At 55.2% G+C, this 22,410-nt stretch overlaps 1 protein-coding gene across 1 annotated transcript; it reads left to right on the top strand.

Annotated features, from left to right (window-relative positions):
- Positions 1-3,496: 3,496 nt before the first annotated feature.
- INSYN1 (inhibitory synaptic factor 1) lies at positions 3,497-15,303 on the top strand. The gene is made up of 4 exons (XM_034066502.1): positions 3,497-3,533; positions 4,021-4,185; positions 4,478-5,208; positions 14,614-15,303. The coding sequence occupies exons 3-4, from the start codon at positions 5,026-5,028 to the stop codon at positions 15,286-15,288; spliced, it is 858 nt and encodes a 285-aa protein (XP_033922393.1). The 5' UTR covers positions 3,497-3,533; positions 4,021-4,185; positions 4,478-5,025; the 3' UTR covers positions 15,289-15,303.
- The last annotated feature ends 7,107 nt before the right edge of the window (positions 15,304-22,410 follow it).

Here is a 22,410-nt window from a genome sequence, read left to right as displayed (position 1 = left end):
GGCTGGACTGTAGTGCTGAGGATGCTGAGCATGGCACCAACACAAGCAGAACAAGCAAGGATGGACCCACTGGGCTTTTCTGGTGCAATGGATTGAAGCCCTCCCAAAGGATCTTATCATGGATCATGTCACCAAGGGTGAAGAACTTCATTTCACCCCAGACCCTGCCCTGGTAGCCAAGATGCCAGCTGGAAGGGGAGCCTCCTTCACCCCCAGATCCTGAGCATCAAGGACCACAATGTGGAGCATCTCCCTCAGAGATTAATTCCACATGCCATGTTTCAAATAGCCCAAGGGTAAAGTCCATCCAGGCTGTTTCACCATGAGCATCCTGTGGGATTTCTCCCAGGAGAAGGCACCTGGGAATGCTGCAGGATGGCACGTGTGGCTCTGCAGGCCAGGTAATGGCAATGGAGATGGGGAAAGAAACAGATCTTGAAACACCATTTTGAAACAACAGGCTGCTTCAGGGGGTGTTTGATTCCTCTTTCCCAATTTCCTACCTTACCCTCTGCAGGTTTTCCCTGGGCAGCTGGGACCCGAGGCGCTGACACATCACTCTGTATTCTCACATCTCTCCAAGGTAATCTTTAGGGAAAGGGGAATTGACAAACTGCTGGAAACTGACTGACACTCCAATCAAAACACAAAGGGAACAGAAATAAATGGCTCCGCAAAGAATCGCTATTTAATTAGGAATTAGATCTGTGCCAGTGACTCACGGCAGGAAGCGACACAACAGCGGGCTCAGCGGAGGGCACCTGCAGCAGCATCACAATGGGGACCAGCTCCAGCCCGGGGCTGCGATGGGACATTGCAAGGAGGGGGGGGGATACACAGAGGGGACTCCCGCTGCCAGCATCCCCTGCTAAGCTTTGCCAAGCCAAGAGCCACGCTGCAGGAAGCAGCCTGGTGCGACCCTGGGCAATCAGATGCGTGCAAGCCCAGAAGCTTTGCAGAGAAATCCCCTCGCAGCAGTTTTGCTGCTGGAATGGGAAAATCCCAGTAAATCTGATCTAGTGAAAAGCACAAATAAAGATTGTGGAATGAGGGAGGGAGAGGGATTAGGGAGGTCGGAATAAAGCTGCTCCTCTCTCTCCATCACACTCCAGCTGCAACTGTCCCATTGGGAAACCCCAGCCCTCCATCAATAGGGTACCAAAGCTGGGCAGTATTTGGGAATCCCTCTCCTTTGGGAGACGCTGAGGAAAGTGATATGTCATTTGAGAGGATCTGGCAGGGATGGGGACCACAGATCAGTCACACAGGACATGACATGCTGAGAGCAGGGTGGTCCATGACCCCCCCCAAATCTGGGCTGGGATGCACAGGTGGGAAGCAGCATCCTTGTGGAAGCTCCTGCTGAAAGCTGTATCCTTCACTGAGTTCTTCACAGGGAGGAATCAGGAGCAAGGCAGAACGGATGAACATCACTCCTCATAGCTATCTCTTCGTCCCTGGTGCTGGGTGTGCTGGGGGCCAAGGGTGCCCCTTGGCATGGATGCAGCTGACGATGGTCATGTGGGGCTTTGGAACAAAGGAAAGCAGGAGCAAAGGGTGAGGGATTCTGCAGGCTTGGTTTCTCAGGTGTCTCATTCTATCCCCTTTCCAAGGGGGAACTGGTTGCTATCCCTTCATTTCACATCTTCAAGACACCATCCAGAGGGTTGTAGGAAACACAGCTTTGGGCCTCTGACCTCATGGTGGAGGCTTTGGACATAGAATCATAGAACAGTTTGGGTTGGAAGGGACCTTAAAGCTCATCCAGCTCCAATCCCCTGCCACAGCTTCTCTGGGCACCCTGTGCCAGCGCCTCAGCACCCTCACAGGGAAGAACTTCTGCCTAAGAGCTCATCTCAGTCTCCCTCTGTCAGCTTAAAGCCATTGGGCACCCCTGCAGGATCATTTCTGCTGCATTAGCTTCACTGCCATGGACAGGACTTTCTAAGCTGGGGTTTTGGGCAGTGTCCACTCAGAGTCCCACTCTCCAGTGATGGTAATGGGTATTTTTGAGCATCTTTTCTCAGTCTGGCTTGGACCAAAATTTGCTGGGCTGCTGGTACCCATCACAGAGGGGCTGAGCAGATGCCTATGGAAAAGAGCAGGGCATGGATGGAGCAATGCCCATGTCTCAGCCACTGGTTTTTCCCCCACTGTATAGCTTATTCAGGTCATCTGGCCAAAATCATTTGATATCTTCCATCTCCTTCACCAGCTGCACTGTGTGTGTCCAGAGGTGAGACCTCACCTGCTCCCACATCACCAGTCCAAAGCGGATTTCGCAGGAGCAGCACCTCCACCTCCATTTTACCACCTCCACAAATGCCTGTCTTAATATCCTCACTGAATTCCAGCTGGTTAACAGCAGAGGCAGAGCATGAGCTGGCATTAAGCTGCTATTAGAGGAAACCAGAGCCTGGGAGTGGAGGAGAAAGTGTCGTGGCTGTTACAGACCAGGGTGGCTCCTTGGACCCCAGCTGAGCTTCGGGTCCCAACTGTTGCATGGAGAAGGCTCCTACTGAAAACTTCCCCCCTGCCACAGGCTTACCCTGAGAAATATCATTCCAATGGGGCTGTGCACTGAGGGATTGCACCCCAGCCCTCCTGCCAGCACAGGGATCCGCCGCTGGGTCCCCACCTGAACAGTCTGTGGGAAGCAGAAGAGCCCCCAAAGCGTCATCTCACGACGAGCTGCTCGCTGAAGGATGAGTCAGCCCAGGAACACGTCAAAAAGTCTGTTCAGCACTTTTGGACATACCCGGTAGGAGGCAATAAATAACACATCTGCTCAGAGGCGGCCTCGCCTCCTGCAGACCTGGGATTGCCACTTATCGTCGAGGTTCAGCTCTAGGACAAGAATCAATCCTTGCTCCCATTGCTCTTAAACTGGATGGATTTTCCCACTCTCGATCCCTTTGCTTTGGGCCTATGCCCTCCCCTCGTTGGGGAGCATCCCACACACACATGCACATCCAGGCCCATGGCTGTTATTTTCCTCCTCCTGCCCAAGCAAGCCCGGCAGGAGGGCCCCTTGCTCGGATGCTGTTGCTGCATCCTGGGTGCAGAGGTGGGATTTTACAGATGCTGCAGAAATTGGCCCTAAATATGACCCACAGAGTGTGTATGGGGGGGGAGATTTTGCATTCAGGAGGGACCAGCTTTAAGGAGCCTGTTACACAGAGGGAGACAAATGAGTGGGGAAACTGAGGCACAAGCCACCCCTCAAAGAAAGGGACCGCCCCCAATCGCTGCCTCAGTTTCCCCGGCGCTGTCCCCCCCCTCCCCGCTCCGCACCGCGCAAAGGGGCTCCCTGCCCCTTTAAGCCCCCCCCGCCCGGAGGAGGCTCGGCCCCTTTCTCTGACACAGCAGCCGCCGGGACGAGCCGAACCGGGAGCCGCGGGGAGGCTGCGGCCGGGGCCGGGGGCCGGGCGCCCACCGCCGCTCCGCCCGCCCCCCCCCCATGGCCCTGCCCGGGCCGCCGGGCGCCGCCCGCCCCGCTCCGCCCGCCGGAGTCATCGCTGCTGCTGCCGCCGGTCGGTCCCGGGGGCATCGGGAGCGGGGGGTGCGGGCAGCGGGGGCAGCGGGGATGCGGGGAGCGGGGATGGAGGCTGCGGGTACCGGCATCCTCCGTCCCCGGGGATGCGGGTACCGGTGAGGAAGGATGCGAGCAGCGGGAATGGAGGATGCGGAGAGCTGGGATGGAGATGCGAGCATGCCGGGACAACCCCCCCTCCTCCCTGTGCGCACCCCCGAGATGGGGGTATGCGCTCACCCCACTCCGCCTCCACCCGTGCTTCCCCCTCACCCCCCGCGGGAATGGGGGGGGGCGGGGGGGCATTTGGGGGCAAGGTGCGATTTTCCCCCTCCTCGGCCGAGGCGGGGTTGGGGCTTGAAGCCGGGAGGAGGATGGCGGTGGGAGGAAGCTGCCAGACCCCCCCACCCCAAAGCGGAGGGGTCCCCTGGGCCGGGTTCCCCCTCTGCGGGCTGTCACCTCCGGTAACGTCTCACCCCTTCCAACAGCGACCTGAAGAAAAGTGGCCCCCGGACTCCTCTTGTGCCACGGAAAAGCCCTGAGGGGAGGAGGAAGAAGAGGAGGAGGGGGAGGAAGTAAGAAAAGGAGAAGGCATTGAAAAGAAGGACAAGGAAAAGCTTGAGCTGGAGCCAAGGGGTGTCTGGATAGCGGCGGTAAGTTCCTGAGCTGCTTGTCTCTCTGTTTGTCTGTCTATCCATCCATCTGGCTCAGCAAGACCCCGATGTGCCCAGTCTCCTGGTCTCAAACTGGGGAAGGGGCACAAAAATGGGGGGTGACAGGGTCAGGTTCCATCCTGCCCCCTCCCCATTAGGGGGGACCACTGTGGGGGTACCTGGGTGCTTGTCCTCATGCCAGGGCTGAGATCAAGGCAAGGCAGCAGTGGGCCCCCCCGCTGTCTGGCTCCAGAAGGGATCACTCCCTCACTCTGTCTGTCTGTCCTTGCAGGAGGGGAGCCTGGGCTCCCCAGGGCACCTGTGGAGACCCCACTGCCACCACCCAGCACTGGAGCTGGCTGCCCTGGGAAGAGGGCCCAGCACAGTGAGCAGCATTGCTCCCTGGGGACACCCAGCCCTTCATCCCCCTTCCCGGCATCGGAGAGCAGGCAAGGAGTGAGCCACTGGATTTTAGCTTCCTGGGACATCCAAGGGACTCTTCCTCCTCCTCCTCCTCCTGCTCACCTGACCAAGCAGCATTCACCTCTTCTGCTCGCCCCATGGCCACCCTGCATCTCCCCATGGCCACTGGCTGAGCCCCCTTTGCAGCATTCCCAACTCCGCATGCTGCATCCCGACCCTGCTCCCCGCTCCGAACCAGAGCCCCCCGACCTCGCAGGGAGGCGAGCGTGCGGCTGGGACTTCCTTGGAGGCAAGGGAACGTTAAGATGTTGAAAGCTCCCCAGCCGAGAGGGGCTGCACGGACGCCAGGCCACCCGGCTAGGGGGGAGCAGGATGGACAGAGCCGTTGGGGCCGGGAACCAAGGCTGGTAGGGAAGGATGGACTCCCAGACCTGCCAGGACAGGCAGCCCAGTGACCACCCCAGCAGCAGCAGCAGCAATTGTAGCAGCAGCAAGAGCAATTGTGAAAGGGAAAGGATCCGGAGCCGGATGAAAATGGTGATCGGGCAATTGGAAGGCATCTTACAGGAGCTCAAGGAGGTGGCCAAGGAGCTCCGGGAGGTAGGAAAGCCCTGGGGTGCCATCGCATCCCTGCGCGGGTCATGGGAGCCCAAAGCATGGGTGCTCTGTTGCTGTCCCCCTGCCTCCAGGGCCAGGCATGGGTACCAGCACCAGCTCAGCCTCCACCAGCCCCAGCAGGGACCTGGGGGACAGAACCCGGCCACGGGGCAATAGGATATTCAAAAAGTGGGGGGATAAATAGATCTGGTTGTGAAAATGCTCTTGACCTTGACACCAGGATCTGCTCAGGGTCAGGGCCCAGCCAAGGCACCAGCCCTGCAGGTGCTGGTAGCAGGGGAAGCACCACGGGGGTCACACAGTGGGGCTGGGGTAGCCAGTGCTGTTGGCACCATGTCCCAGTCAGCTCTGCTCTGCCTTGTTCCAGGCCCCTTTCAAACAGGGAAGAGGATGGAGAGCAGATGATGGGTCCCTCTGGCATTGCAGAGAGCACTGAAAACATGGCATCAGCCCTGGGTGCAATAAGAGGGGTGTTCATGGGGCCAAAGCAGCTGTCTGTCCCACAACCTGGCTGTCAGGGTCCATTGTTCTTGCAAAACCTGTTCTATGATTCATACACATACATATATAGAGTGTGGTTGGACTTCCAGTGTGGATAAATTTCATATTTAAGGTTTGGTGGGGAATTCTGTAACTCCATACATGTTCAAGGTGGAAAGGAAGGGGATGTGGATGGGACAGGTAATTTAGGACCACTTGCAGGTGATGGGGATGTGGTAGATGGAAAGCATGTGGTATTCTTCACACAGCTCAAACCTTGGTTTTGGAATGGGGCAGGTTGGGGTTTGAATGCTCTCCATGGCCAGAGCCAAGCATGGGGTTATACCTAGCACTGCACCAAACCTTCTGTCCCCCAGGGAAGGGCAGGAATTGGTGGAGCTTTTGCCATGGGGCCACCACAGAGCAGCCCTGCATGGGTTGAGGACCTTTGGGTACCACCAAAGAGCGCTGATGCAGGGGGACCGGCATCATCCTCAGTGCAGACACAGCCTTGGTCAGGAAGGTGACATCTTCTGGCCTGAAGCAGCCCCTGGGATGCAGTGTCCTCCTTTGGGGTGGTCCGGGAGATCTTAGGGAGGCAGTTCCACTGGGAAAGACAGTGGTGGGAATGCCAAATCCCACCACACCAGCCTCTGGGGCCCTGTGAGGGCTCAACCTGGCTCTGGCATCCGTAGAGATTTTCCTTTCTCTCATGGCTTTGCTGGTCCTTCCCGCAGCAGAAGGCAAACTCAGTCACCCACAGCACCTCCCCAGTCCCCACACCACCAATGGGGGATCCCAAAACCCCTTCTACATACCTCTGATGGATTAAAACCAGTCATAACAATAATAGTGGGGAGGCAGAGCTATTTGCTGTTTAGCCCAAGCTCACTTCATGCTCCTTCAGGGTCTTAAAGAGTTCTTTAAAATGAGGATGATGACAATTGGCCCCTCCTATTGCGCCCATGGATTTAAGGCCAGGTGGGACCATAGGAGCATCACTCCGGCCAAGGATGCACAGGGATAAGAAGGACCTGGATGAGACCTTAAAGTGCTTGGTGCTTCCCAAAAAGCTGCAGCAGGCTCTGCAAGGTCTCCGTACAGCTCTTGGAGCCAGACAGACCATGAGCATCCCAGCAGTATCCATGGTAGGTTGCACCAGTGTCTCAGAGCAGAGAAGAGGTGGTCAGGAGACACCCATCCTCTGCCCCTCAGCCCAGGGAGACCCTGCTCCTGTACCAAGGAGGGGACCCATGGCCCATGAGGGGCTTCTCCCCTCTCTCCAGAGGGCACTGGGAATCTCTGAGGCCTGGGGATGATTTTTCTGTGGAGCTGGCACATCCCTAAGCACTGGTGACCTCCCAGGCTGAATCCCATGGCTGCCCCGCACACCATGGGACAACACAGGACAACAGTGTAGAGCCAGCCTTAGAATCCCCACCACGAGGTGGATCTTGACCTTAAACCCTTCTCAACAGCTCCTACAAATACTCACACAGCAGCAAATACTTTATGCAGAACAGCACAAAACTCAGCACAAGAGCAGGCTCTGGAGCTATACCACACTGCTCTGATTGGGCTAAACCAGGCTCCAGTGACTACAAGGGAACAGAGGTCTGGTTCTCTCCAGGCCAAGCAGATGTTGGGTATGAGGGGCGTTAGGAATGCAACTCTTTGTCCTCAGGTCACTCAGAGCAAGCTGGATGGGAGCACACCATGGGCAGCTCTCAAAGCCACCCAGACAAGTCCATAGTAGAGACCAGGCTGGCAGATTGTGAACTCCAGGATATCAGAGAAGTGGAACATAAGGCTCTGTGGTTGTCTGCCTTGCACATAGCAATGCTCTTCCTCAGCTGGAGGGGAGGGCCAGCACTTGGGGACAAGGACTGATGGCACTGAGCTCAAGTGGGTTCATGGATGGGGGTCCCACATGGGGCTGCTCAGGGCCACCAAAACCCTTCAGTGACCGCAGGGCCCCGGCACTTGTGAGATCAGTGTCTTTTCCAGTGGAGCCACCATGAGGGCTTTGGAAATGTCCATCCCTGCATCCATCTCCTCTGCACCAGTGGGTTGGCGCACAGGGTTGGATGCGCTCGGTGAGGGCAGTGGTGGGCCCGAACCTGCTGTGACAGGATCACCCATGGGGCTGGAAAACCTTCATTGGGTGATGCCAGATGTGCTCGTTCCAGCTCCAATGCAAGAGGAGCAGGGTACGAGGACTTTATAAGTCTGGGAGAAGTAACCAGGTTAAAACCACCTTGACAAACATAACCCCCAGTGCCACCAAACCCTCTGTGTGGGCAAAAGGACTTTCACCCAGGGATGATTCCTGCTTCAAAAGCACTCACCAGCCCCAGGCAGGATTGCAGGATGCTCCAGAGGGATGTTTCAGTGGGGGACCCCTCTCTGCTAGCCCATCCCTGGGGATGCAATGTGGGATCGTACCCTAGTTCAGGCTCCATCGCTGGCTCCCGGGAGCAGTTCCCACCTGAAGGCTGTCATTCCAGATGTCCGTTAGCTCCAGGATGCTGTTTTACCAGCTTCCCACTCTCCCTGCCTCCCTCCTTCCCTTTTGTGTATATAATTATTCCCAGCACTCCACGGCAGGGCTGGTTTACGTGCGGGGAAAATGATTATTAAAACCTTTGATGGAAATTGCACACTGGAAGTAGAAGTGAGGCAGGAGGCAGGGAGGGAAGGCGCTTCCGCCGAGCACTCGCCACGCTGCCTGCCTTCCCACATGCCTCCTGCCAGCCCCAGCCTTTTCCCGCCGGGATCAGGGTGATGCCACAGGGAAGACGATACCCCAGGAGATCCCAGCCATCTCCGCTGCAAGGCTCCGCTCCTTCTCAACCCTGGGGGTTAGTGCTGGAGGTCAGGAACCATCATGGGATATAGTCAGAGGTGGGAGGTAAAACCAGTATCTGGGCATGTCTCCCTATGTGCAACCCCCCCCTAGAATCCCATGGGAATGGGGCCTATCAACCCTGAATCTCCTGCCATGGGAGCAGCAGGGTCCCACCACTGTGGGAAGCTGCAGCAAGGGGTCCCTCCAAGCCTTTGACAGGAGGAAAATCCTCCCTGTAAGCCCTTGTGATAATAAATGATGATGTAGTCAATAGGTTTATTTCAATGTGAACTTCCCTGAGCTGGGAATGCTTGGGAAAGTTCACAGTGAGAAGGCGGCTTATTATTCTAATAATAACACATTCCAGAGATCTGCACCGTGATTTTGAACTGTTTAGCAGCTGATGATCTAGCAAATGATCCCGAGATCTGCAGCGCACTCCTTTGTGAGCAGCAGCTCAGGGAGCAGAGGCCCCTGGAAGCCAACGAGCTCCAATTAATCTTTTATTCCTTATTAAATATTTACTCACCTTTGCCTGCACTGGGAAGTGGTTTGGGAGATGCAGGAAGGGCCCTGCTCCAGGATTGCTTGGCTGTGGGGTCAAGGGGTTTTGGGGTGGCTCTTTTCCCCCATGAAGAGAGGAATTGAAGTCCAAGGTGATGCCTTTGGGGTGATGTGATGCTCTGCGAGGCGGGCTGGGGATTCGCTGCATGGTCCCATTGCACATCCCCCCAGTGCATCAGTTGGCAGCAAAGCACAGTGCAGGGCCAGGCGGGTCGGATACAGCCAGGGAAAGCAGCTGTGGAGCATGGGAAAACGCTTTGGGCCCCAAGCTGTGCTGCTGCAGGTGTGCAGCGGGTGCTGGGGATGGATTCAGAGGCTGCGGGTGCATGGGGAGGTGCTCACAAATCCCTGCTCCTCTCCCAAGACCAGATGCTTGGCTCTGGGTTGGGAGAGCAGTTTCATGTGCAGGAGGGCAGCAGAGGGGACACACACACACACCAGTCCCCTTCTCACTGGAGCAAAGACATCCCAGGCAGCACCACCCCATCCCTGCTTTGATATCCCCATCCCGGAACCCCCCCCCCTTCACCCAGTGGTACCCATCCTAGCACCGATCCGCTTCCCCACCCTCTTCAAAGGCTGTGCTGGGATGAAGGGGCCGTCAGATCACACCACTTTGATCCCAGCAGCTCCCAGCTCCTTCCCCAGCCTCGGGAATACGCGTTACCAATTACCAGCCATGAAGCCTTTGAAGTCCCCTCTCATCCTCCCCCCTCGTCCCTCACCTATCCAGCATCTTCTCGAGCTTCCAGGGGGTTTAGCTCCTTGGGAAGAAACAGCATGGTCAAACGTGGAAGCTGGAGCCACCAAGCCCAGCTCTGGGCTTGATTTGGAGCCACTGATCAAAAACCCCATTCAAAGCCAGCAATGCTTCAGATGCTCAACATCTGCCTTAGAAGGTTCCTGGGTGTCAGCAATGTCCATGCATGCAGGGATGGTCTGAGAGGCGAGGGAAGCACCCAGCATTCCCAGTTGGGCTGAATGGTGGGAGCTGGTTTTTGGGGTGGGGATGAACTGGTTTTAGCGCATCCTTGCTCTGTGCTCATCCCTATGGGTTTCCAAAGGGACACTAACACATCCCTCTGCCTCACTCCACTTTATCCTCCAGCCGCTCAAAGCTCTTTGGGCAAGAGCTGAGCTGCCTTGGCCTCCCAGCACCTGCTTCCAGGGCACTTGGGCACAGCAGGATGAGGCCCCTTGGTGGGGAGAGGTGAAGGGGACTTATTTTTGCTCCCTCTTTTCCTGCTTCAAGACACTCCTGGTTTGAGCAGAGATGCTCTGCTCTCACCAAGGAGGTGGCACTTTGCAGCAAGGTGAAACCTAAAGGCAAGTGAGGTTGGGGACACAAGGCACCTCCAGCACATGCTGAGGACACCCCAACCATCTCCACCTGCTTGTAGGGGGACAGAGTAACACCAATTCACTGGGGAAAAGAGCATCACCCCAGCATCCCATCCCAGGTGTGGTCCATCCATCCCTTCCTCCCTCCTCATCCCTCTCACCCTGGCTGCCTCTGACAGCAGCAATGGCCTCAGCCAAGAAAGCTTTGACAACCTGCCTCGGGAAGGAGAAAAGCCCAAATCCTACTTTACATTTAAATCCTCAGTGGGTACCAAGTGTCACATAGGTATTTAACACCCCCCCTCCATCCCGCACCACCATCACCCGTCTAAAATAGACATCACTCCTAAAAATAGCCCTGAGTGAGCCACTGCTGATGTGACACTAATCCCCATGTGCCACCACAAGGACCAGGATGGGGACGTGCCTCCCCCTGGCACTGACTGGCCCTCAGTGACAGCAGGTCCCTCTAATGAGGGTGAGGAAGGACCTGGATGACAGGAACCCAAATGGAAGCCCATGAAGATGCTCACCCCGAACCCAGCACTGCAACCACAAAGCTGCTGTGACAACAGAGGTGATCTCATTTTAGCTGAGAGTTTCAGCACATCATTTGCTGCCTTATTAAAACCTAATAATAGCTGGGTGTTTCCCAAAGCCAGCTCTTTTCCTCCCCTTTTTCCTAAGGCTTTCTTGTCACCAAGAAAGAACGGGTCACTTGTCTTCTTCCCTTGAGTTTTGCCCTTTCTTCCCCAAAGAAATGAGGAAGAAAAAGGGGAAATGATAATAAATCTGGAGGTGCGCTGGGGGCAGGAGAAATCATCTCATCTCATTTCCAGACTTCCTCACTGATGCTGGTGCGGATGCTCCTGGCTTGCCCTCTGCACCCTTCAAAGCCAAAGCTTGAAGGACAGATGGGTGCCTGCCCAGCCCCCATTGCGTGGGCAAGGAAGCAGGAATATTAAGTTGGAGATCATGAGTGAAGAGCTTAGGCAAAGCCTGTTGCCTTCTGCTGTCTGGGTGGAGAGGCACTCAGGTCATTATCCCCAGCACCACCTTCCTTTGGGCACCCAAAGTCCCTCCAGGAGACAGGGACGTGATGTAGGTCTAAGCTCCATCCTGCAAGCAGGACCCAGGGCGGGCCCATCCAAGAGGAAAACCACCCATGGGGCCAGCACATGGGGCTGGGAAACAGCACAGGTCAGGAGAGGGCTTTTGGACCAGGGCTGAGCTTATATGGGTTCCTGGGCCATGGGCAGGGTGAGGTGGGGGTCCCAGGTGGGGCTCATCAGGGCTGTTAAGGTGTGTTAGTGCCCATCCCCATGTGCTCAGGTCTGATGATGGGATCACTCTCTTTATTTCCAACCCACCCTTTTTTTCCCTGCAAAGATGGGGTTTGGCATCTTTTATTGCAGCAGTCTCCAGTCCTTCCACCTTCAGTTCCTAGTGACCCACTCTGGTCCCATCTCAGAACAGGTCTCCCCATTCCCAAGTCTCCCCAGTCCATGTTTGCAGCAGGCAGCAAATGCACACATCTGGCCCCTTCACCCTCACCCAAATGCATCAGAGGCCTGTGCCCCTTGGGGTTGTGGCCCCATGGAGGTGGCACCAGTGTCCTGCAGAGATGTCCATCCGGGTTGTCACATAGCTTGGTGGCCACAGGAATGCTCCTGGCACAGCCAGAGCCTGAATGTGTCCCATGCGGCTGATTTAAAAGAGAGGGGGCTGCGTGCCCAAGGCTGGATGCCCCCAGAAGCAACTGGGGGGTTGGTGTGCCCCATCCTTGGTGCCATGGCCTCAGGAGCGCGGCAGAGCGGGAGCTGCATGGGCAGGGCTGTGAAGCCAGGGAAATTTGGAGCTCGGATATGAGAATTCCGTGAAAATGAGGTCAGCAGAATGTAAGGAGCCACTTTGGCTGTTGCAGCATCCCCCCAGGCTGCCGGCTCCAGATGCCTAGACATGTTCAATTACCCTTAACTCTGCCCTCATCCACCACGAGGGCTTTGTGAGGAGCCTGCCCTGCCAAGCCATGGCTCATTGCATTGGCCCAAATCTCCAGCAAAGGGCTGCAGAGACCAAGGGCAACCTGTGACAGCAGCTTTGGGGTGCCCTCCCTTGGGTACCCAACACGAGGGTGGGACTGGGAGGCCTGAGCCCAAGGACTCAGTTTCCCCTAGGAAAAGTGCTCAGAAAAGCATGGAGTTATGGGATAAGAGCTGCATAAAAATCACAGAACCATGGAATGGTTTGGGTTGGAAGGGACCTGAAAGCTCATCCAGCTCCAACCCCTGCCACAGGCAGGGACACCTTCCACTGGAGCAGCTTGCTCCAAGCCCCTGTGTCCAACCTGGCCTTGAACACTGCCAGGGATGGGGCAGCCACAGCTTCTCTGGGCACCCTGTGCCAGCACCTCAGCACCCTCACAGGGAAGAGCTTCTGCCTAAGAGCTCATCTCAGTCTCCCCTGTTCTGGCAGGTTAAAGTTGTTACCCTTGGCCTGTCCCTACAGGCCCTTGTCCCAAGCCCCTCTCTAGGTTTCCTGCAGCCCCTTTAGGCACTGGAGCTGCTCTCAGGTCTCCCCTTCAGGAGCCTTCTCTTCTCCAGGCTGAATAGCCCCAAAAGGATGGGGAGATGTGCCATGATTCATTATTCTTGGTGGATGAGAAGGTCAAATATCCATTGACAAACCCTGGGACTGGTGGAGACGTAGCAGAGCCTTTTGGTGGCATAAGGAGAAGGAAAGGAAACGTGTCTGGCAACATAATGTCTTGTGAAATATGTGGCTAATTTCCACCAGGAAAGGACATGAGGAAGGGCAGCAGAAGGAAAAAGATGGTGAGGGAAAGGCAGAAATGAAAAATAACCAGGAAAGATACTTGTGTATGGGGAAACCACCTAGGGAAAGCCAAGCAAAGGAAGTGGTTTGCTCCCAAACGTTCCCTGTGCGGGATGGGAGGCTCAGGAGCAGTGTCAGGGACATGGGGCCATGGTGCCCATGCTGGGGAGGGGGGAGCACATAGGTATGAGGAGTGTCCCTGATCCCTGGTCCTCATCTGCTGCTGCCCACTTCCTGCTTGGCAGTGCTGGGACAGGCCAGGCCCTCAGCCCAGTGCCAAGCTGGATGCACACATCCTGCTCTGCTTCCCTCACACAACTGTACTGCACCCCCACACACACAGCCTCTGACACCCAAAATCTTGGCAAGGTCATTGTATCATAGAATCATAGAATGGTTTGTGTTGGAAGGGACAAAGAGCATCCAGTCCAATCTCCTGCAATGAGCGGGGACATCTTCAACTGGGTCAGGTTGTCCAGAACCACATCCAGCCTGGCCTGGAATGTTTCCAGTGATGGGGCATCCACCACCTCTCTGGGCAACCTGTGCTGGTGTTTTACCACCTTCATACCATGCTCCATGGTCCATAGAAGGAAGGAGGTCCTTCCTTCTTCCCTCCCCTCCCAGCCCTGCCCATGGCTCACACATGACCTGGGACATAACATCTACTATTTCTAATGCTTTAAGGATCTGTTTTACTCAGGTGTCCATTCCCTGCAGCATGGCAGTGCCATGGGCCCATCCCTAGGCCACCACAACTCTTTATATACCCACACGGCAAAAGATGGAGGACCAGGAACCAACCCCATCAGCATCTCAGCCAGGGCAGGGGGTGACAGCGCTTTCCCAGCAGTCCTGCACCTTTTCATGTATTTGTCCCATGACTCTGAGACATTTTCCACCCTTGCCTCAGTTTCCCCACCCACAGAACTGCATTTTCCAGGGGGAGGAGGTAGCAGATGCTGGCGCCTCCTCATGGTCAAGTGCAAGGGACTGAAGAACACATGTGAGTGGGGATTTGGGGTGGCACACAAGGTCCCAGGGGACAAGGCAGACCCCCAGGGCCACCATGGGGAAGACCCATCCTGCTGCACCAGGTGCCATGGGGCTGGATGGGGCTGTGCCACCAGGTGGGCTTTGGTCCCTGCTGAGGGACTCCCAGAGTGGATCTACTTGGGCTGAGACCTCCCAGCTCATCACAGCAGTGATGCCAGGGAACGAGGCAGAGATCTGGGGATGTGCTGTTACTACGGAGCACAAACAGGAGGGACCTGTTCAGGGGCTCCTGTCTGCCCGTCCGCCCGTCCGTCTGTCCACAGGTGGTGAGCCAGATCGACCGGCTGACGTCCGACTTCGAGTTCGAGCTGGAGCCGGATGACTGGACAACGGCGACGGCCAGCAGCACCTCCAGCAGCGAGAAGGGGGGGGGCGCCTTCGAGCTGGGACCCCTCGATTTCCCCGCCTCCGACATCCTCTCCGACAGCTGGGAATTCTGCTCCTTCCTGGATACTTCCACCCCCTCTGACCCAGGCGACGGCCCCGAGCCCTCCCGGCCGCAGCCGCCGCCGGCTCGCCAGCCCGATTACCGGCTGATGAATGGGGGGCTCCCCATCACCAACGGCCCCCGGGGTGGGGGGACCCCGGATTCATCCAGCGAGGAAGCCTTTGGCGCAGCGGCCGGCCAGAAGGTCTCCCATCACCGCCCGGCCGGCACACGGGAACGGGTCCGGTTCAGCGACAAGGTGCTTTACCATGCACTGTGCTGCGATGACGACCGGGACGGTGACAGCACAGCATCCCCAGGGGATGAGGGCTCCGAAGAGCCCGGCCGGAAGGCGCTGGTGGGGCCCCCCTCCAAGCATCCTTCCACCGGTGGTGGTCCCCCGGCGCGGCGGGCGATGAGGAACAGCAGCACGCAGACCGTAGCCGATAAAAGCACCCAGACGGTGCTGCCTTACATCCCGGCCAAGCAGAGAATCAAGAACAAAAACTGATGCCGGCTCTGCCGCATGGAGTTGGGGGGCGGGAGGGGGGGAATGGGGGGATCCCCGGGAAGGGACACGAAAATCAAGGAAGATATATATATATATATAAATATATATTTAAATAAATCGATACTACTAATAAAATTCAACATGAAAAGGTGGCAAAGAAGACGAATGTCCCAAATACCTACCCGTCATTTTTTAAGGCTCAGGGAATTTTAAACTGCTTTTTTTTTTTTTTCAGACCAATAAACCATCCATCATGGAGAAATAACAACAACGACATATATATATTATATGTATATATGTACCAAAAAAAGGAAGCCTCTATGGAGGGGAGAGCCAATGCACCTGGCTGGGGAATGGATGGGGAGGTGCGGATGCAGGAGCTGGAGGGTGGCTGGACCACGGAGGACAAATGTTCCTTCCTGGGATGTTTTATCCCTGTGTGGTTTAAGAAAAGCCGGTGTGATCTACTTTGTTATAGCCAATGTCTGAGTGGAATGGGGATATTATCAGGGACATGAGGATGTGGCCCAAGAGGGATGGAGAGGGGCTTGCGGAGAGCAAAGCCACAGCAGTGATGAGGAATCAAGGTGAGGACACCAGCTCCACACACAGTTTCCATCTTTATACCAGGTCCAAGGGAAATACCAGTGACATCCAAGTCTTGCAACCATCTTAGATGATGGGGGACATTTCTCCAGCTTTCCTTTAGGTACCCACTTCTGGTTTTGCCCTGATCTGGAGGGGTAAAATAGATTTGCTATGAAGGAGTCCGGACTTCCAAATCCACCCTTGACATTTTTTCAGCTTCCAGGTTTTGCTAAGCCTTCAGCATCCAAAGGGATCCATGCAGTACCTGGTCCTGGAGCCAAACCCCTTGTGTCCTCCCCATTGGCTCTTCCTCCAGCAGGGATGCATTTGTACCACTGGCCTTCGAGCATCCCTGGGACGATGGTGGTTTTTCCAAGCCTGGCAGCAAAATCCCACCACCTTGAGTCCTGGTTTTTAATCCAGGTCAGAGATGCTCCATTTCAAGCCTTTTCTCAATGTCACCCTAAAGCCAGAACCCCCTCTACCACTCAGCATCACTACCATGAGCAGGGGATGCTCGTGTAAAACACCCATCATAGAGGAAGTGGCAGTGACCAAAACACTCTCAATTCAACCCAAATCATATCAGGATTAAAGCTTTTCACACAAATAATGTTGAATCACTTTCTTAGGACCCAAGGGATGCGGCATCACTTGGAGGATCAGTGTACATTCCCACCATGTGCAGAGCCTGCAGGGTTTGGTGTCTCTGATCCAGTGAACATCCATCTGGATCCCCACCAGGACATCCCAAACTGGGACAAAGCCAGGAGGAAGAAGAGCCCTACAGAGAGGACTATGAGGGGAAGACAGTGATGCTGATGCTGCTGCATCAGGTTCCTCTGCATCTCCCTCCATGCCCAGGGGTGGGATGCCAAGGGGAGCATGAGGGAGTTCTTTCACACTGAGCCATATCCCACATCACAAAGCAGGGACAGCACCGGCATGGGGAGATGTGGGATGGGACAACTTCTCCCTGCTCCCTCCATTACTCTGCATGTCAACAGCTGGTTACTTACTGATTTTAAGAGCTTTTTCCAGCCTGGCCCCATTGTAAAAGCATGATTAATAGATGTAGCTTTGTTCTTTAATAACTCCTCCCAAAGGATGCCGGGAGGAGCAAGAGGCACAAATCTAGAGCAGCTGAGATGCTCATCAACTGGTTCAGATTTGGGGGGCACCCACACCCCCTGCAGCCCAGGAATGAGCCAGAGGGGAAACTGAGGCACGGCGCAGGGATGCAAAGCTCAGGGCAAAGCTGCTCACCTTGAGGCTGAGGATTTAAAGCCAATCGCTGCAGCCAGGGCTGTGTGGACAAGGGCAACAGCTTCTTCCCCCCACATTTCTATTAGGAGTGAATTTACAGCTGTACAAGCTTTATTTCATGCCCTCTGATAAATCCAAGTGACGGCGGACATAAGCGCTGTATTGACCTTCTGGGCCCAGGGATGGGAAACCTCCATAAACCAGGGGTAAACAGAGATGAGGGCAATTCCCCTGCTCCCTTTGCTCAGGGTAAGGGGAAATAAAAGTCACCATTGACATACAGAGAACCAGAGGTGATGTCTTTGCTGCTTCTCTGCACACCCAGAGAGGTTTTGCTATTATTATATAGCAGGAAAAGCTGCTGGTTTGGAGCTTTTTAGGGTAAAAATCAAGAAGATGGGAATTTTCATTAACACAAATATGGAGGAACCATTCTAACTAGAAGGCTTTGTTACACCAGTAACAAAGTTATGCATGATGTTATGAATTGCACCACCAACCTAATCATCTCTAATAATGTTGAATGAATGGACTTTGTACTTGCAGGGACAAGATGCAGCTCATTGGGGTTGATCCATGGCCACGGGGAGGGTGATGAGGGATGGAATTGAGCTCAGCTAGGAAAGCACCTCATCTTCCTCTTTATTATTGTCACTCTATATTAACAAGTATTATATATCAACAAACTAAGGAGCCTTTCCCCCCACTCAGCATCCCAGCAATATCCCTGTGCTTCAGCCCCAGTCCCTTCCCAGACCCCGAAACCTGTTCAGGAACACTCAAAACAGCAATCGGAGCTGGCAAAGGAAGGGGCAAAGGGCTCATGTTTCCTGCAAGAAGCAATAAAGGAACCATCAGCAAATCAAACGAGGACAGGGGCTGCTGGTGATCTAGAACTATGGAAACCTCTGCCATGCATCCCACTGGGGTTTGGCCGGGAAGGATGCTCAGCGGCTGCTCCGGCCAGAGCCAGGGTTTGATGGGTTTAAAGCAGGATTTCAGCTTCACATCGGAATCTTCCAGCTCTGACCCTTCCCAAGGCTCCTGTTCGTGTTGACCTGGATTGCAAGAGGCTCTGCTGGGGTTGGTGCTTTGAAGAAACTCCTCTGAGCTCACCCAATCCCTCCGGCTCATGAAATCCAGCTGGGAAGTTTCCCCCTAGAAGAAGCTGTCTCGCTACATCTTGCTTCAGTGAGGGATGAAAATAGACCCTGGGTGCCTGGAGACTTCACTTCTGAGCTCGCTGACATGAAAGGCAGCCATCAAAGTGGATAACAGGATATTTTCCAGCCTAAGGAAGAGCTCCGGATCAGGGACAGGCTTTGGCAAGGCAAACTATGAGGGGGATGGGATGCACTTGGGACCCCAAACAGCACCCATGGGTCACTGTGCTCACCCCAGCTCCGTGGAAAGCCAGAACCAAGCTGTCCCTCTACATCGGAGCATCACTTTCACTCAGATCTATGATGATCCATTCTTACAGGGAAACCTCTCCCACTGCAGAGATGGGCTTTTTTTCACATAACCCTGACTCAGACCAGGCTACACCAGCCCCCTTGTAGCTCATCATCTGGTAAAAGCATCCCTGGATTTTAGCTGCAGTGCTTGGGGCTGGTCGCTTGCTGTGGTTGGAAGACAAATGCTTTGTTTTTGAAGGGAGAGGCTATTCCTGTGCCTCTGCTAATGTGCAGTATCGTGTCTTGTTTGTTCCTTGCTGTTCCACAGCTGAGCTGCTGCAAGTGATGTACCAGTATTTCAGATGATGCTGCTGCTTTGTAGCTGCAAGAGGAGCGCTCCTTCATCCTCTCAGGGAGTTAAATCCATTTTGTGCCTTGTGAGTGGACCATGGCTCTTCCCTATTCATCTTCACCCCTTCTGCCAGAGTGCTCTGCTCCATAGGGAGAAAAGGAGCCTATGGTCCCCATGGGGCAGTGCAGCTTGGTTCTGCTCCGCAGTGCAGTGAGCTGGGGGTCACATCCCCCCCGCTTCTCTTTATCTCCAGCCTCAGAGCCTGATAACTGCCAGGCAGCAGCTATCTGCTCACAAGAAAAGGCTGCATGGGAAGCAGACAAGGAGCCCTGCACCAAGCAGAACGGATCCACACTGCCCACAGCACCCCGAAGCTGTGCCCCTGCCAAGTACAAACCCAGCCCTCACTCCCTGGGGTGTTATTGAAGCATCCTGCATCCCATCACCTCCTCGTCCCCAGCCCAGAGCATCCCTGTTGGAGGAGAAAGGCTGGTTCAGGAGCCCCCCTGAGCCATGAATCAACACTGGGTTATGGATTCACCCCAACATAGTTTGGCACAAACACCCCTCCCCCCCCCCCCCCACCAGAGCAGCTCCCCTGCTCACACTCTTCTCCAGGCTCCATCATCTGAGCCCTCCTGGCAGCCATAGGATGGAGACAGCCCATGTCTGGCTGAGCCTGGCATGGCAAGAGCCTGACACAGGTGCTCATGGCCATGGCATCCTCATTAATCCCTGTGCTCCCCTCACTTGCCAGCATCTAATTGCACAGTTTTCTGCCAGTTGTGCTGTGGCAGCTTCCCATGCTCATGGATGGAGCAGTGGGTTCCAACCCTCTTTGGGGCTGATAACCAAGGGTGGAGCACAGTTGGTAGGGCAATGCCTCTCCCAGTATAAGAAGGACATGGAGCTGTTGGAGCAAGTCCAGAGGAGGCAATAGGGATGCTCAGGGGCTGGAGCAGCTCCAATATGGAGACAGGCTGAGAACAGAGGGGCTGTTCAGCCTGGAAAAGAGAAGCTGCGTGGAGACCTCAGAGCAGCTTCCAGTGTTTGAAGGGGACTACAAGGATGCTGGAGAGAGACTGTTCATCAGGGACTGTAGGGACAGGCCAAGGGGAATGGCTTTAACCTGCCAGAACAGGGGAGACTGAGATGAGCTCTTAGGCAGAAGCTCTTCCCTGTGAGGGTGCTGAGGCGCTGGCACAGGGTGTCCAGAGAAGCTGTGGCTGCCCCATCCCTGGCAGTGTTCAAGGCCAGGTTGGACACAGGGGCTTGGAGCAAACTGCTCCAGTGGAAGGTGTCCCTGCCCGTGGCAGGGGTGGAGGCTGCAAGAGCTTTAAGGTCCCTTCCAACCCAAGCCAGGCTATCTATGACACCTGAAGAAAAGCGACTGCTGTGCCAGGAAAGAGAAAAAGAATGAGGAGCTGGGATGGATACCCAGCAGTGGGGCAGGAGCTATCATTCCACCCCAGCAATGGTGATGAGGGGCTGCTGGTATCAGTGGGTGAGGATGAGGCAAGTCCAAGGCCAGGTGGGAATGAGCCTGCGGTCAATGCATATGGCTGGAGAGCAGCATCCCTGCAGCCCAGCTCAAGCAGGGACCTATAACTCCAGGCTGAGCTTAAATGGGCTGCTGGCACCAGAGTGGGGGCCCCAGGTGAGGCTGCCCAGGCCATTTAATACCCCCAGGGTGGTGGGAGGCCAGACCCGAGGTGAAGGTCTCTGCCTCATGAGCTGAGCTGGCAGCTCCACCACCTCCAGCCCAGCAAATCCCATTGTTGCAGTGGCTCAACCCTCTGGTACCTGGCTCTGTGCATTGATCACGCTACCTTGCGCTAGGAACCGTGTTTTCCGGGTGAGGAGCGGGTGCTCTCCCACCACTGGGTGGCAGTGGGCACACGCGCACACGCATGGACAAGCATGGATCAGCACCCGTGTGCCCCAAGCAGGGGCTGCTCCAGCCTCATCACCCCGTCAGAGCCGCCTGATGTCACTGCCCAACGTCCAGTCCCCAGGCAGCTTCCGCCTGGCCACATCCTGCTTTCCCCCGGCAAAATTCAGACCAGAAGGGCAAATTTGAGCCCCAAAGCGCTTCTTACCTCCATAGCCTGAAGGAAGTCACAATCTGGACCTTGAGTTGACCCTGGGACAAGGGGTGCTTGGTGGTAGCACCCCTCTAAAAGAGCCCCAGGCCCCCCATATCCATCAGCTCCAGCTGAGCTTGCTGCAATCCAGCCCAACCAGAGGAGCCCTGGAGGTAGTTGTAAGACAAGGGATGACATGCTTGATGGAGCTCCTTAATTAGAAGTCTCTAAAGCAGAACATATCGGGGCTCCCCCAGCAGGAACATGTCAGACAAAGCATTCATCATGCTCCAGATAAATAATTGAAACCTGGAGGATCTTGGAATAGAAGAGGAAACCCCAAAGGCATCAGCACCAGCCCATGGGAAGTAGCATTGGCTCTGTGCTGGGTTATAAGCTGGCCTCAGTGGGGAGCCACACAGTGCCCCCAGAGCCACCTGAGCCTGGTGGGACCAGACCGGTTCATTGAAAGCTGTGCCCAAAATCCCAGCACGTGTCAGGATGAAGTTTGGGATTCTAAAACCTGATACCTGGAGCTGTGGAATTACATCTCCATTGCAGCTTTATGTTAAAACACATCTTCTCATCACTATGGGCTCAAACGGTGGATTAAAACTAATTATTTGCCCACTGGCTCATGCAGTGTCCTGGAATATCATCCACAGTCACCTTTGGGATGCTGGATGATGCCCAGATCTCTGCCTCTGGAAGGAAAAACTTAGGAAACACTTTTGGAAGAAAACCACCAAAAAACAAGGCTTGCAAAAAGCCTTCCCCATCCCCTCTCAGCAAGAGCAGAGGTGAGTACTTCATGTTAGCAACACAGAGCTGAAATTAGGCCTGATGGAGCCATCTGCACCAAAGAAAAAGATGGAGCAGAGCTGGCCCTGGTCTTCCCAGCTCTCTGGCCACACAGAAGGGATGGTGGGAAGGCTTCTTGGGAGCGTGCATCCCCCACCCCAGCATCAGCCTTGGCCCAAGCCTCTGGTGCAAATCTACAGGGGGAAAAAAGGTGAAAAAAAGAGGTACAAGAGGCTGCAAGAGCGATGCTTCCCCCTGCACCAAAGCCACTTGGGTACCAGTCTTCAGGTACAAATGGCACCCATGCTCTCCTTTCTTCTTCATCATTCCTAAAACGAGTTTATAGAAAAGCAAAGCCAGGGCTGGCTGAAAAGCTGGGGTGGAGCTGCTCCTCTCACCCTGCTCATGAGCCAGCCGTTGGTGCTCTATTTAACTCAATAGCCATACTTTTAGCTTCTGCTTTTCCTTGCTAGAAGGCTGCAATGCAGCAGGGAAATGGGATGTTTCATGTCAACCCCACAGCCCTTGGATGTAGCCACCAAGAGATGATACTGAAATGCCCACAGAAGCTGTGGCTGCCCCATCCCTGGCAGTGCTCAAGGCCAGGTTGGACACAGGGGCTTGGAGCAAACTG

Source organism: Melopsittacus undulatus, chromosome 9, assembly GCF_012275295.1.
Source record: "Melopsittacus undulatus isolate bMelUnd1 chromosome 9, bMelUnd1.mat.Z, whole genome shotgun sequence".
Lineage (NCBI taxonomy): Eukaryota > Metazoa > Chordata > Aves > Psittaciformes > Psittaculidae > Melopsittacus > Melopsittacus undulatus.
This window is presented reverse-complemented; position numbering and strand designations above follow the sequence as displayed.

What these genes read in the sequence shown, in the direction of transcription:
- INSYN1 (XM_034066502.1), top strand. Translation starts at nt 5,026, where the DNA reads ATGGACTCCCAGACCTGCCAGGACAGGCAGCCCAGTGACCACCCCAGC. An exon ending in TGGCCAAGGAGCTCCGGGAG is followed by an intron (nt 5,209 to 14,613) that starts GTAGGAAAGCCC and finishes GTCTGTCCACAG; the next exon opens with GTGGTGAGCCAGATCGACCG.